Source organism: Leptonychotes weddellii, chromosome 15 (genome assembly GCF_054177405.1).
Source record: "Leptonychotes weddellii isolate Sample4059 chromosome 15, ASM5417740v2, whole genome shotgun sequence".
NCBI classification, from domain to species: Eukaryota; Metazoa; Chordata; class Mammalia; order Carnivora; family Phocidae; genus Leptonychotes; species Leptonychotes weddellii.
This window is the reverse complement of record NC_138383.1, coordinates 10,564,981-10,580,070: the sequence shown is the minus strand read 5'-3', so window position 1 is coordinate 10,580,070 and position 15,090 is coordinate 10,564,981. Positions and strand designations below refer to the sequence as shown.

At 47.4% G+C, this 15,090-nt stretch overlaps 2 protein-coding genes across 13 annotated transcripts in view; both read right to left on the bottom strand.

Moving 5' to 3' along the window:
* The window catches only part of ARSG (arylsulfatase G), an 83,758-nt gene extending 83,407 nt beyond the window's left edge, over window positions 1-351 (bottom strand). The window contains exon 1 of one of the 2 annotated variants that reach the window (XM_081804635.1): window positions 239-351. The gene's annotated coding sequence lies outside the window, so the exon portion shown is untranslated. The remainder of the gene's footprint in view (window positions 1-238) is intronic. The other variant, XM_081804630.1, reaches the window with a different exon arrangement.
* A 2,263-nt stretch (window positions 352-2,614) lies between these two features.
* Window positions 2,615-11,806, bottom strand: AMZ2 (archaelysin family metallopeptidase 2). Of its 11 annotated transcripts, none has more exons than XM_031022726.2 (10): window positions 11,486-11,805; window positions 10,586-10,677; window positions 10,182-10,271; window positions 9,786-9,836; window positions 9,362-9,644; window positions 8,654-8,827; window positions 8,406-8,534; window positions 5,372-5,535; window positions 3,739-3,915; window positions 2,615-2,822 (listed from the first exon to the last, which is right to left on the bottom strand). In XM_031022726.2, the coding sequence occupies exons 4-10, from the start codon at window positions 9,807-9,809 to the stop codon at window positions 2,667-2,669; spliced, it is 1,107 nt and encodes a 368-aa protein (XP_030878586.1). In that variant the 5' UTR covers window positions 9,810-9,836; window positions 10,182-10,271; window positions 10,586-10,677; window positions 11,486-11,805; the 3' UTR covers window positions 2,615-2,666. The 11 variants fall into 11 exon arrangements, with proteins under 11 accessions (XP_030878586.1, XP_030878584.1, XP_081660729.1 ...); XM_031022724.2 differs by lacking the exon at window positions 11,486-11,805 and adding an exon at window positions 11,152-11,201; XM_081804603.1 differs by lacking the exons at window positions 9,362-9,644; window positions 11,486-11,805 and adding an exon at window positions 11,152-11,201.
* Between the last annotated feature and the right edge of the window lie 3,284 nt (window positions 11,807-15,090).

Below are 15,090 nucleotides of genomic sequence, written 5' to 3'. Positions count from 1 at the left end.
ATTTCGGATGTACTGGACTAAATTAACATGTGTGACTAAGCCTAATCTCACGTGCCCCTTGCTGCAGGAGCTCACGTGGCTCCCAGAAACGTTAAGATGACATCTGCGGCCCGTGCTCTCTTCGTAGGGGACGGTGCTGCTCTAGCTTAGGGACCAGAGCCGCGCAAGGGGCTCAGCCGCGGCCTCCGGAAGCCAGCGCCGCGCACACGCGCCCCCGAGCCCGCTCGCTCGCACTCACTGCTCCGCCGCCCGCCGCGCCGATCTTGCCAGGCTCCCCGCCGCTCCTGCGCCCCCTCGCCCGGGAGGCTGCGCTGCGGGCCGGGGGCGCGGGCCGGGGACGCGCCGCGCGGGCTCGCGGCGGGCAGGGCGCCGCGGGGGCGTGGACAGCGCCGCCGTGGGGCGGGGGTGGGGGGGCGCCGCGGGGGACAGCGCCGCCGCTGGGGGAGGGGGGATGGCGCCGCCCGCCCGCCGCCACCCGCGCTCGGCGCCCCGAGCGCAGCACCCCGACCCTCGGCCGCGCGGGTTGCGGAACGGACACGCGCTCGAGCCGGGGGGGCGGGAGGGGGGGCGCCTCCGGGCTTCAGAGGGCGAGCCCGGCAAGGCCACGGTCTTCTGTCCGGCCGTCGCCGTTACAGGGCTTGGCGGACGAAAACGTTGACGCTTCGTCCTCCCCCGGCCCGGAGACAGACGACTAATTCCGCAGGCGCCAGCGCCAACAGCTTTTCAGATTCGCTTATTTCTAGACCGGTGGAAAACTACTAATTCTCTTCACTCTTACCTTGTTAAGCATTTGCAAAGCAAGCTCTGCGTGGATTTGTTACTGACTGAAAATCATTTCTCAAGATTTACCTATAGTACATAAAATTTCGTTGCAGTAAACAGATTATACTCAAATTTAACCCTAAGAAATTGTCCAAAAGTAAATGAGACGCATTATACACAAATGATGATTGCTGAATAAATGCCTATCACGTAAAACTTTTGTCCAACTTTTAACAGGACTGATTTGATTCTTTAAATAGAAGACTTTTCTCCTCGTCTCTGTGTGCAGAGTAGGTACAAATGGACTTTATGTCTTGTCCAGATAACCGCACCCCCTGATTTACACACCTAGCCAAATCTGTGTGTAGGTCTGTAACTCCTGCTGTCCTATAGGGCTAAACTTGCGCTTACCTTGTGGGAAAACAGAAGAAACCTGAACACAGTGGCCAATGATAGTACAAGGAAATAAAACATAACAGAATCCGTACAAGTCCATGCTCCCTTGGGTTCTCTTCTCATATTAGAACGACCAAGTGTTCGCCCTTCGATGAGTCTGAACACAAATCATTTTTCTAAATGACCTTAAGAGGTCTCATCAAGTAAGAAAGTAAATGTAGTAAGGGAAAGCATGGATTCAGTTAGAATATGTGCTTTAAACCACACTGCAAAAATAAATAAATCACTGCATAAATAACAGGGAATTTAGGTTCCAAACTTCAAAATTTAAAAATACCTGTAAGTTTTACCCTCCAGGTGAAGATGGGAATGTGGGAAAACGTAATCTGCTCACCAGCATTCAATCAAATGATCTGACCTAATTCCTAGATTTCTGAGATACACTGATCTCAAAAAGTCTGCGGTTTTCAACCTGTTCCCCACGGAGGAAACCCAACTGATGTTCACAGCCTGACAGGCCAACACGGGCATTCCTGACCCACCAACGGGATGCCCCATCAGACTCTCCCGCTCAAGTAAACACGTCACAATGCAAAGTGAGAATGATACTATTGTAGGAATAAACCTAACACCTGCTCCAAGCCTACAGGAAAAGTGCCACACTCACAAACATAAGGCCCATTGTACCAAATTATGAGCAAGACCCTTCACAAATACTATGTCTGTTGTACAAGTCCCGTGAGTTTCACTTGTAAATATTCTTGAGAGGAGGTCACATTTTATAAGCTGCCGAAACCCCATGTGAACTATTGCTTCTTTCAGGTTCAAGGGGACAACCAGCAAATACAAGGGAGACCAGGCAGCCCCCCCTGGGAAGGAGAGTCCACAGATGAGGGATCTAGAGGAGGCGGCCCACCTCTTCTAAGAAATGAACCAAAAATCACCCCCTGGAAATTATGTTCCTTGGAAATCCTTTCTTGGGACACATACAGCGATTTTTGTATTTACTTATCTGCTAGTCCTAGCTCTCTTGTGAAACATAAACATATTTCAAGAATGGAAATGATGTGGGGCGCCTGGGTGGCTCAGTCGGTTAAGCGACTGCCTTCGGCTCAGGTCATGATCCTGGAGTCCCGGGATCGAGTCCCGCGTCGGGCTCCCTGCTCGGCAGGGAGTCTGCTTCTGCCTCTGCCCCTCCCCCCTCTCATGTGCTCTCTCTCTCTCATTCTCTCTCTGTCAAATAATAAATAAAATCTTAAAAAAAAAAAAGAATGGAAATGATGTGCTCGCTACCACGGACCAGGGTACTAAGACAGAAGAGAGAGGGTTTATAGTTTTTAGCATTCCGAATAAGCCTCATTTCAAAGTTCAGGTGCTTTAAAGAAGGTTCCATTCTGTTACTTGACACAGGGCAGAATCAGTAAACAGTCTGTTCTAATGAAGTACTGCATCCGAGTGAAAGCATAATGCGCAAGGTGTTTATTGTAATTACTCCTATGTGAAGGTCCTCATTTTTGGACAACAGCAAGGCATTTCATTATCCACTCTTTCCACTCCTTAAAGGCTTCCACGGGTTTTGGTAAATTCACATTATCTTCCTGACTGTGTTCCGTGCCGACTCTAGGGGTGTCAGCAGACTCATCCTCAATCCACTTCACCAGCGCCTTGAAAAACAAAATCCAGATTCACATGTTAACAAATCAGGGCAAAACAGTTTGAGGCAGGAGAAACACGCTGGCTTCTAAATCACGTTATCTCAGTGACTTTATATTACCCCGGGAAGATGTTCCATCTGATAAAGATGCTTGTGAATATGGAACAACACATACTGGGTGAAGGAGCAGTTACCAAAAATATACAACTTACGATTACAAATGATGGTCAGAAGTGTGTACAGGAGGGAAGATGAAAGAGAAACGCACAAATCCTCACAGGTTTTCCTGGCTGGGAGGATTATGCTTTTCTCAACGTGCCGAAGGTTCCACAGGGCCCTGGGCAAGTGCTTTGGAGCTGGTGTGGAAATGGGTCGCCATGTAAGTGTGCACATAGATGTAGACAGACACATGTATGTAAAGATCCCTGCGTGAGCAGTCACACCCACGAGGAGGTAGGTGAGGACTACGGACATGTTTGTGGGCATGCGTGGACATGCACACACGCACCAAGATTACGTACTTTCCCTCTTCCTCCTTAAAGAAACTCATCCTTTCCTCTGAGTGAAGAGCATACCCCTGTCCCATATTTGGCAAGATAAAGCATCTCCACATATACTTGTGGTTTTAAAAAATAATGAACTCTGCCACACACATCAACATTCAGCCTGTTCGCTCAAGTCGAGCGAAGGGGGACTACAGGTAGATAACCTCCTCCACCGTCTCTCACTGAACTGCAAGTGTAAGGCACCCAGAGACAAGGCAGTTTTTAAGAGGAGATTTCTTTTTTTTTAAACCACAGCTTCCTGCTTATCTCCGCACTAATTTCCTCTGATAAATTACAGCTCCCGAGAAGGGCCTAATAGAAAATGGCAGTTTGCTACTTATGTAACTACTTCCCCCCCTTCTTTTGCTTCCCCTCGTTTACTTGGTATCTCTCTCTTATGTTGAAGCCCACAGCGCACCGCAGCTTGCGTAAACAGATAGGGCAAAGGTCGAGGGGGCGCCGGTCAGCCTCTTCCAAGTGGTTGGAGCCTTGCATGAGGCATGCAAGCCACTGGCAGTGTCGAAGTCCGAATATGTGTCCGATCTCATGGGTTAAAGTCTGCAAGACATTCGCAGCAAGGCTTTATAGCGCCACCATCATCAAAGAGTCAGACCTGCCTTCTTTTTCTTGCTTTTCCAAGAAACAAATTTAGAGGAATCAACTCCCTTCCCGTCCTCACCAAAAACTTCAACCTGCCCAAAGACTTAATCCTCGGTTTCCCTAATTGTCTTACCACCTTCCTTCCTATACTTAATTACTTCCCCCGGAGCAGGGTTTCTCGGCCTTGATACATGTGACATGTTGGGTGGGACCACTCTTTGCGTCAGCACGGTGGCGGTGGGGGGAGGACACAGCTGTCCTGCGCGCTGCAGGATGCTTAGCACCATCCCCAGCCTCTACCCACTCGTACCAGGAACACCCCCCGCCCAACTGCAACAACCGGAAGTGTCTCTCGACATTGCCAGAAGTCCCTGGGTGGCCAAATCAGCCCCGGTGGACAGTTGTTGCTGTAGACCAGAGGGTGGGACGCCTGTTAGGCTTCAGATTCCGGCCCTTCCCCCACAGATGCCGAGTCAGCAGGTTTGGGAGGACGGGGGCTCAGCCTGCATGTTACCGGGCACGCCAGGTGATACTGATGCGGGGAATACACTCTGAAAACACTGTAGCTCTCAAACCCTAAGGAGGGGTACTTAGGAAAACAAAACTTCCCAGCTGCAGGTAAAGCCTCTGTCTCTGGCTACAGAGACTGAGGGGGGGGACACGACGATAACGGACTAGAAATCAGGAGATGGGCTTTCCGAAGAGCAGGGGTTGGGGAGGAATCAGGAGCTGTGAGCAGAACTAACCGCAGTAAAAGGCAGCTTTGGGCCAAGAGGAAGCCGTCCTCAAGACACCTGAGAGCAGAGGCCTCTAAGAGCCGCTTTACATGATGACCATGACAGCTTCAACGAGTCAGTTAGCTTACTCATAACAGAATTCTGGAATTAAACTAGTGGGAGGATGTGGGTACAGCCAAGGCTGCTTGTTGCTACTAATCGGACAAAAGCCAGCACGGATGCTGTGAATTTCAGGATTAAGGTATCCATTCTAATCCTGTTTCTGTTGATAACTTCAGTCAAACAATATCCACCAAAAAAAGTACACAAGCAATACAAACTCATTTATAATAAGACCTTAAGGGCTATTGATATACAATTCAGGGAATTAAGAGCTCTTTAAAAAACATTCCTGTTGGGGCGCCTGGGTGGCTCAGTTGGTTAAGCGACTGCCTTCGGCTCAGGTCATGATCCTGGAGTCCCTGGATCGAGTGCCTGGATCGAGTGCCTGGATCGAGTCCCTGGATCGAGTCCCGCATCGGGCTCCCTGCTCAGCAAGGAGCCTGCTTCTCCCTCTAACCCTCCCCCCTCTCATGTACTCTCTCTCTCTCATTCTCGCTCTCTCAAATAAATAAATCTTTAAAAAAAAAAAAAACATTCCTGTTGGATTTGTTTCTTTTTTTTTTTAAATGACTCACCTTACAGGAACGAAGCAGCAAAACACTGGTCACTTCAGGAATATAATAGTTATCAAAAACGAAATAGTCGCTTGAAGATACTTTCTGCAGCTTGTTCACTTTGCCTTCATAGCGTGAACTGCAAAAATCACTACCATACCTGGCAAAGCTGAATATCCCCACACCTAGAAAAGGAGTACAAGCAACATCAGAACGGGAGTAAGGTTCCTGAATGGAAAACCAAAAAAGAGAGGCTGTTCGCGCGTCTAGTCATTGGGTGCAAATCTGTGCTACTGCGTTCACAGTCTAATATGCTTAAGGTTTGCCAAGACAAAGGAGGGTCTTTGCTCCAGATTTCCCCACCAAAATCTTCTGCTATCCACACTGCCCCGCCCTGTAAGACTCAAGGGTCTTGAGATCAAATTCTTGAGAAATAGAAAGTTCTAGAATATCCCCCCCACACACACACACACAATTAGTCTTTTTTCTCAAAGAGTAACCCAAATCAAGGACTCCAAGAGGAGTGAGGAAAAATGGTGACACACATACCACGCATCCATGACTTTACTCTTTAAGAACACAATAAACAGATCTCTAGGTCCTACAGTTCAGTGAGGGTTCCTTCACTGCCCTGATGCGTGGAGACCATGTTGGACACCATGCCTTCCCACAGAACACCCCCCTCCCCCTTCTCACTCAGAGCACGACTCTATGTGGCTGCCTTCGGGTGACCAGAATAAACACCCTTGTAACTGACTTCCTGTTACACCAAAGCTTCTCTCAACCATCCCTGCACACATGAGAACAGGGTTTGCTGCACAATACATTCTAAAGGGCATGGCTTTATAATGTGACTTGTTTACGTTGTCATTTTTTTATGCCTATTTCCGCTGTTATCTGAAATAAGGCATTTTTTTTGTTGTTAAAGAAATGAGTTCACAGTAAGTCTGTCCGATCCAACTTGATCCAAAGAGAATGCTCCTCACCCCACCCTTCAAAGTGTCACCTTATATTTGATATTTAGAGAGAGCGCATTCTGAAAGTTAAGGAAAAACAAACTCTCATGTCACAGCTGACCTCCTCTATCCTCTGGCCAACCAAGTGTGGGCATGATTTCACTACAATACCGTGAGCAAGAACATTTTTTCCTTCTAATAACCCTACGGATGGGAGATTATTTTTAGTAATTATATATTTCTCCATTTTAAAATCCCCATCTTTATAAACTTGGGAAAGTACAGTCACTTATAGTAAGATCCTATCTCACTGCATGGCAGATCAATGCTGCTAGCTTACACCTTCTTTAGACCATGTAATATTTAAGAAACTTACTAAAAAGGGGGGGGGCTTAAAGTAGAAACATTTTAGGAGAATGCCTCCTGGCCTCCTCAAACGTGCATAAGATAAATTAGCTAGCAATGTCTAGATAAACTGTTTCAACATTTTTTTTAATGTTTCCATCGCTGTCAGATTAATTATAAAAGGGGAGATAAAAATTTAGCTCATAAAAGTTTATTTCTGATGGGGGCGCCTGGGTGGCTCAGTCAGTTAAGCGTCTGCCTTGGGCTCAGGTCATGATCTCAGGGTCCTAGGATTGAGCCCTGAGTCCTCCCAGTCCCCATGTGGGGCTCCCTGCTCAGCGGGGATGTCTGCTTCTCCTTCTCCCTCTGCCACTCCCCCCCAGCTTGTGCTCTCCCTCTCTAATAAATAAATAAAATCTTATTTTAAAAAAGCTTATTTCTGATAGAAAGATAGCTCTTTTTTTTTTTTTTTAAAGATTTATTTGACAGAGAGAGACACAGTGAGAGAGGGAACACAAGCAAGGGGAGTGGGAGAGGGAGAAGCAGGCTTCCCGCCGAGCAGGGAGCCCGATGCGGGGCTCGATCCCAGGACCCTGGGATCACGACCTGAGCCGAAGGCAGACGCTTAACAACTGAGCCACCCAGGCGCCCCAGAAAGATAGCTCTTACAAAAATCAGAAAGATAGCCATGGCCAGAGTGTCCAATAGAGTGTGTTGATGGGGGATGGGGGTGCTCTAGGAATGTAAATGGAGAAGTCACCAAAGAAGGAGTAGAGGGAAGAAGAGGCTCTATGGTGCCCTGGGCTCCCACCTCTAATGAATGTCTCAGAAAGAGAAATGTCTAATAGAAAGAAACATTTGTTAAAGACAGGGCCCACCCCCAACAAACCCTGAGGCTAACGTAACACCTGGACAGTCCACGAACCAGTACTCTGAAAGCAAGGTCCCGGATACCTACTCCCTATCCCCAGAGTGCTAATGGACGACCACTCCCCTTAGTGCTTTGGACTTTCCCTTCCAAACCTGTCAGATCCTAGGGGACGAGGGTAGAGAAATTACAGCAAAAATGGAGGGGTGGGGGGAAAAGTGGAGAGAAGGCAAAAAGAAAAAAAAAAAAAAAAGGCAAAAATAGGATTTGCTTCCAGATCCTTTCCTACCCTATTACCATGCAGAATTCCTAATGAGTCAAGTTTTACTATATCTCAAATCGAAAACTGAAGGTGACTTTTTATAAAAGTAAAATAACAAAATGTCATGAGACACAGGATAAGAAGCTTACACACTTGTAAGTCAGCCTATGGTTACTCTATCTAGGTAAGAGAACTAGGAGAAGAATTGAAAAACAATTAGCAAGATTTTCACTTACCTTAATGATAGTACAAACATCCCTAAGGTCTTTAATTCACCGTGCCCCTGAATTACTGACATTTACCATCTGTTGTGCTGAACGTCTATATGATGTTGGCATATAGACACACTTTTTATGTATCAGCACTGTTAGGTAAACTATCTTAAAAGGACTCTCTGAAATAGGTATCATTGGCCTCAAAATCATGTAGGTAGTGAAGGGCTCGTCAGATGGATCATCAGAATCCATCCACAGCATACTACTTCCCGAGCACAGCACGATGCACCAGAAATATTATGGTCCTAAGTATCAAAATGATAATTGGCTGGGATTTCTTCCCTTTATCAACAGTTTCAAATATTCTCAAGTTGAGGAAATTTCTACTAACAATGTCAAAAAGGAATACCATCTGTCAAAGAGGCCTGTCCAAAGACAAAATTCCAGGAGTCTCGTGGGTAAAGATCAATCATTGTTATTCCCACAATACAGAAGGCATCTCTAGGTTTCTTCCTTTTTAAGAACCTCAGGATGTGCCCTATTTGAAAAAAAAAAAAAAAGTACGTGTGAGATTATATATATATATATATATCTCCATACATGTATCTATCTAATATCTCCTTTACTCAATTTAAATTGTAAAGTTGTTTAATTCACCTGCATGAATTTGTAGGTTTTGTGTGTTATCATTGATTCTAAAGGAACACCTCGTTACAGAGACAGGAACCGGTTCTAGGAGTTTCACTGTCAAGCCATAGAAAAATGCTTCACAGTAGCCCTTGAGCCACTTAATATATTCTTCACTGATAATTCTGGTGTTTCCTAGAGATCCTAGAAGATGGAAAAAATGTAAGACAGACTTTAAGATGATTAAACATTCAGTCTATCTCATTCTATAATTAGAAATTTGATATTAGAGGGGCACCTGGGTGGTTCAGTTGGTTAAGCAACTGCCTTCAGCTCAGGTCATGATCCTGGAGTCCCAGGATCGAGTCCCGCATCGGGCTCCCTGCTCAGTGGGGAGTCTGCTTCTCCCTCTGACCCTCCCCCTTCTCATGTGCTCATTCTCTCTCTCAAATAAATAAATAAAATCTTAAAAAAAAAAAAAAAAAAGAAATTTGATATTAGAAGCAAACTAACTCCAGATTTTCAATAAACCTTTACCACTCATTGATGTGAACATGAATTACAAAGAAACAAAACGTCCCCTTTTAAGGCGATTGATTTGGGTACAAAACTTCCACCACTGTAATGAATGTCAAAAAATGATCCTAAAACTGCCCACTTGAATGAGAACAAGTGGGCTCTCCCTGGCAACAGCCCCATTGCAAACCAACCCAAAGCCAGCATGTTACCAATGTATACCAATGCACTGTATATAAATACTGCGTTTCTCTGGAGACGGTGCCTTTCTAGAAGGATCACTGAAAAACTGTTCAAAGTCCTGGGGAGGCTCGGGATGGGAGGTGATCCAGTCTGATTCCGAATGCAAGGTAATGGGTCCAAACAGATCATTGTCTGGCTTGAAGGCTTTGTTCAGCAAACGCCGTTCGCCAGCATCTAACTGCTCATACTGTGACACAAGCGTTGGGTTCTTTGAGATGAGAGCTGTTTTTAGAGTCTGTTCAGAGTGCTGTACTGTTTGCATCTACCAGGAAAACACAAGTAATCAAATATACAATGCATATCCACTCCGGTGACTTTAATCTGCCTATCTTCCACATACATCTCTAATTTCTCCCTAGAATAGAAAAACTGATTGCTTTTTTGTTGTTACTATTATTCGTACCAAATAACTGTTTTTCTTCCCCATTTCGAATCAATTTCTTGGGGAGGGTATCTGAAAAAGTGAAAAGAAAAATCATGAAGTTCATTCCTCCTTCTCTTACGGAACCTGCTCCCGTTTTAAAAAACCATTAAGAGAATGACCTGATTTCCTGTTTCCTTCTGTCCTTGGGGCAACAATATTATGAACTGACTCATTAGGGCCACATGAAAAATACTCATCTTTTCCAAGGTGACTCAAAGATGTTCCAGACCACACAAAAAGAGAACTGAGGTAAGTCCTGCCATTTCTGTAATTTAACTGCAGGCTGGTAACAGACCTCATACACTGAAGTTTATTGCCTCAAAGTCTTGTCACCCTGGGGAGGACATCAGGTGACTAATCAAAAGCCAGACTCACAATGACAGGTCTCTTCCATTCACATCATGTTCCTCTGTAGGGGTGTCATTCTTTCTTCTAAATGCGTCAAACAGCTGTTCCACCACGAGGCTTTTGGAGTTAGAAAAGGAAAAAAAAAAAAATGGACTTCACTCTGGAACCTATCATCTTTCCTAATTCTCTAGATTTTTTTCCAGTTTAATGATTGACAATTGATGGGAATATTGAAGCTAACGTCTGTTCTGGTTGGACATCAGAATCCTGGGTTTCCAGAGCGAGGACGAAATTCCCAAACGGAGGTCACTATTGTTAAAGCTCTGATATGCGCATAAGATCGTCCTCACTGCTCCCCAACTGGGCTGACAGTTCACTTCTCCTACAGGACAAAATATCAAGCAAAATGTGCCCTCCTGTATCCTACCTACCTTTAGGGAGGTAGGCTCCCATCGAAGTTTTTGCCTTACAAGGACCTGCATGCCTGGGCCTGGTCGGGAAAGTGCTGTGCGGGGCGCCTTCCCTAATATTAAAAAAGCAGTGTGAAAGGTCGGCCTTCCCCCAGCCTCCCAGGTCCACTCTGGGTGGAACCGCGGGAGGCAGAAGAGGATCACTTCTGTGGGTTGCAGGCCCGCAGTGCCCAAACCAGCACATCCTGGGCAAACCTGGACAAGTTGGCCACCCCCGCTGGTTGCTATAGAAACCCGCACCTTGGGCTGGGGCCCGTGCAACCGCGACCCGGTCCCTGGCTGGGGCGGAGTGGGGGAATCCCCCGGGGAGTCTCGCTTCGTCTTTCCGCCCGGAGAAAGCCTCCTCAAAGGGCCTTGCTCCCTGGAGACGCCCCCGCCCCCGCTGTCCTCCCCGGCTTCCGCCGCAGCGGCCCCGCCCACATCCTCACCCCTCCCCACCGACGGCGACCGTCCCCATCCTCCACCACCAATCCCCCAACCCGGGAGGACACGGCCCGTATCTGACGGCTCCACCGCACTGCCCTCACCCCGCCAGGCCTGGACACCGCCCGCCTCCAGCGGCGGCCTTCGCGCGCCCGCACGTCTCGCCCTACTCCGTACCGCGGCCCCCCGCCCCCCGCCGGCGCAACGCCACGCCCCATCGCGCCACGCACCGCTCCGCCGCTCCGTCGCGCCCCGCCCCCGAGCCGCACGCTCCGCCCTACCACGCCCCCGAGCCGCACGCCCCGCCCCGTAGCAGGCGGCTGCCTGGCGGGCTTGGAGCTCCAGTTGGGGCGGCAGTCACGGTCATGGTCTCCGCAAGTTGGGGAGGATGGCGAGGTCGCGAGGCGTCGAAGTCAGTCCCCACGGTCCCCTTCTTACCCCTGGTCTCCGCGGGGGCGCAGCCACTGGTCCCTCCGGGGCCGCGCTGGGTCCCGGGGCAGCTGGGGCGGGGTGCCCCCGCCGGAGGCCGTGTCTCGCGGCCTCGCAGGTTTGCCTGTTTGCGAAGGTGCTCAGGGCCCCGCGGGTTTGAGGAGCGCCCTCCGCGTCACTAATGTAACCAGCCGGGTCCAAAATAAGTCAGCCGTGGCCGCAGGTTGACGTAGGGCCTGGGCGCGCGCCCCGGTGCCGTCCCCCGCTGGACTTTCCCTTCTGCGGCTGCAGCGCCTGCAGCGGCCTCAGTGCGGCCGCAACCGCGAAGCGCAGGTGGAGCGCGCGGAGGGGGGCGGCGCGGAGGCGGGGGCCGGGCCTGGCGACGCCCGCAGTGTTTGTCTCCACCCAGGGATGCGTCCCTCGGAGCCACGCTGGTGCTGGAAAGGCCGAATGCGTGTGCCGGAGGGAAGGAGGAAAGGGGCGGGCGAGCGTTAGCACTGAGCCGGCTGTGTGGCCTTGGCTAAGTTAACCTGTCTGGGCCTCATGGTTCTTCTGGGGGAGATGAAAGGAGCCCGCTCTGACCCCTAAAGGCTCTTCAGCCCTGGGAGGTTGTATATGAAAGCAGAAGATCCCCTGGCCCACCCCTCTGTAGCCCCTTCATGCATCCCGGTGCCCAGCAGACGTTAGGACATAGTATGTGGTCAGGCTGGCTAAAGCCCCCTCGTACTGCCAAGGACAAATCCCAACCTAATTAATCGCCATCCCCTCTCCCTTCAAGGGTATGCGCCTCCAGCAGGCCGCCAAACAAGCCCACCCACCCCTCATACCCTCCTTCCTTTCCAGCTCAGTTCAGTCTTACCCAGGTTCACCACATGCTCTCCACTCCTTTTGACTCAGCAGCTTCCTACAAAAGAACCCCGGAAAAACCCTAGTCCATTATAAGCCTGTTTCTTCACACCTCCACCGTTTCCCACAAGTTCTCTTCCCAAGACCTCACCTTAAGGGACACTCGACTTTCTTCCCTGAACATCACTTCTTCCCTCCCAACCTTCAATCAAAAATACTCCTGAGCCCCAGTTTTCATTTCCAAGCCATTGTCCTACTAGGACAAAGCAACCTCTATTCTTTTGAAGTTCAGGACATGTTACCACACTCTGCTTTTTTCTTCATCCTAATTGTCCTTCTCACTCTCCAGGAAGGATGCACAGGTTTTCTTGAGAACTTCAGCCCTGTCTGATGGTTACCTTCTCCACCCTTAACCCCTTATTGTCTCTCCTTAGAGGACCGTAACTTAATAAATGTTTCATCTTTTCAACTGCAGTGATCACCTCGGTCTCACGTTTGTTTATGCCCCCTTGGATCTTGAGATGTCCAAATTCATTCTTTGACCACAGTGCCCATTTCCACCCGTACTTGAACCCATTCTTCAGTAAAATGCATTCATATCATGCCTGGTCTCAAAGTTTAAACTGAGAACATCAATGCATCACTCCCACTGTGCCTGAGATCCTGCTTGGCTTTCTTGGATGTTGTGCCTTTTGACTGAATCCCTATCTCCAGAGATCCCAAAAGTCAGTCAGTGTAGCACAGAGGCTAAGATGATGGTCTGGGTTTGAACGCTGGAACCCTTGTTCATTAGCATGTGGCCAGCATCTATTTTTTAACCTTATGCATCTCTTCCCTGGTTTGTACAACAGAGATAAAAATAACACAGACCTTCTGTAGTTTTAGGGATCAAATGAGTTACATCGGACATTTTACCTTTTGATCCACTGGCCTTCTGACATCCTGAGAAGCTTCGTTGAGCTCAGTGTTCACCTCTCCCGTAGAGCTCTCCCTAACGCCACCTTCTGCAACCCAAAACTCCCTCCTTCTGCAATGTTCATTGCCTTGTGCATATTGCTATGATTGTCCTTATCGAAATAATCATAACTTAGTTCTTCAGTGTCTCCCTTTCTAAACTGTGAGATACTTAAAGGTAAAGACTTTGATTCGAGGTATCTGGAACATAAAAGTTATTCATTGGCTTTTCATTCAACTCATGTATTCATTAACAAGAATTTTTTGTTTTTTTCATTTAAACTGTTTAAATTCACTTTCTGGATTAAAAAAAAAAGACTTTGTGGTTGCCCCCAAGTTTTAGAAGGATATGATATTGCTGTACAGTCTCTAAGTATTTAATACTTATTGTTTAAAAAATTTAGTACCCCATGTTCATTAAGCTTTATTTTTAGAATAAAAAGAATATGTATCATATATATAATATGTAATGCATATTTATATAAAATTTTTCTCTGAACCATTTGAGAGTAAGTTGCAGGCATGATGTCTCTTTCCTCCTAAATACTTTAGCATGTATTTTCTAAAACCAGGTACACTTTCATAAATAACCACAGTACAATTAAAACACACCAGTATGAACTCATGTGATAATTGTACCTCCTCACCCTGGCCCCCAACCATTTCCCTACAATCTCTGAATTTTACTCACCAAGATTCCACTAGAGATCCATTTAGATTAGCAACCTATGTATTGTTCATTTTCCTAGTTCTCTGATTTTCTTTAAAAATTACTAAATATATGAAAATATTCCAAGTACATTTTTAAAAGCCAAATCATACTGAAAGGGTTGTAATGAAAAGTAACAGCCCCACCCCATAGGCCAACTTCCAAGAGGCTCTCTGATGTTTTCCCTGGTATTTTTGTCTGTATTTCTGAACAGGATGCATATAATGAGATTTCTTGATCCATTGGTTTCAATCTATTGATTTGTTGCCATGATAGATGGGGGCTGACCTCTCTTACGCATCCTCACTCTGCACACCTCCCGCTTTCTGCCAATATAGTTATATCACAACTCTGGATTGACTCTGTAGTCAGCGCTTCCATTATGATAATTATTCATTGTTTGCTGCAGAGCAAGCAGTGTACTATGACCGTGCTTTCTTCCTTTTCTTTTAAAAATCTTTTATTTAGGGGCACCTGGGTGGCTCAGATGGTTAAGCATCTGTCTTTGGCTCAGGTCATGATCCCAGGGTCCTGGGATCGAGCTCTGCATCGGGCTCCCTGCTCCACGGGGGGCCTGCTTCTCCCTCTCCCTCTGCTTCTCCCCCTGCTCATGTTCTCTCTCTCTATCTCTGTGTCTCGAATGAATAAATAAATCTTTAAAAAAATAAAAATAAAAATCTTTTATTTATTTATTTGGCTGGGGAGGGGGAGCAGAGGGAGAGGGACAAGCGACTCCAAGCTGAACGTGGAGCCAGATGTGGGGCTCGATCCCACCACCCTGAGATCATGACCTGAGCCAAAATCAAGAGTCGGATGCTAAGCCACCCAGGTGCCCCCATGCTTGCTTTCTTGTAGAACTCTTTATTTTCACCTGGAGTTAATCATCATTTCCTTTCTGTTATTTGATTGATTTTCTTTTTTAAATTATGAAAGATCCATTTACCAAGTTTCTTAGGCCTCCTCCAATTCTTTATTGTTAAAAAAATGTTTCATCAATTCTTAATCGCAGGAAACAAACTGAGTGTTGTTGGAGTGGGGGGTGGGGTGGGAGGGATGGGGTGACTGGGTGATAGACACTGGGGAGGGTATGTGCTCTGGTACGCGC

Coding starts and splice junctions, on each gene's coding strand:
- AMZ2 (XM_031022726.2), bottom strand. CDS start 9,809: ATGGGGAAGAAAAACAGTTATTTG. Junction 5,536..8,405: donor ACAGGCCTCTTTGACAGATG/GTATTCCTTTTT, acceptor CTCCTTTTCTAG/GTGTGGGGATATTCAGCTTT. Junction 3,916..5,371: donor TGCTGCTTCGTTCCTGTAAG/GTGAGTCATTTA, acceptor AATGTCTTGCAG/ACTTTAACCCATGAGATCGG.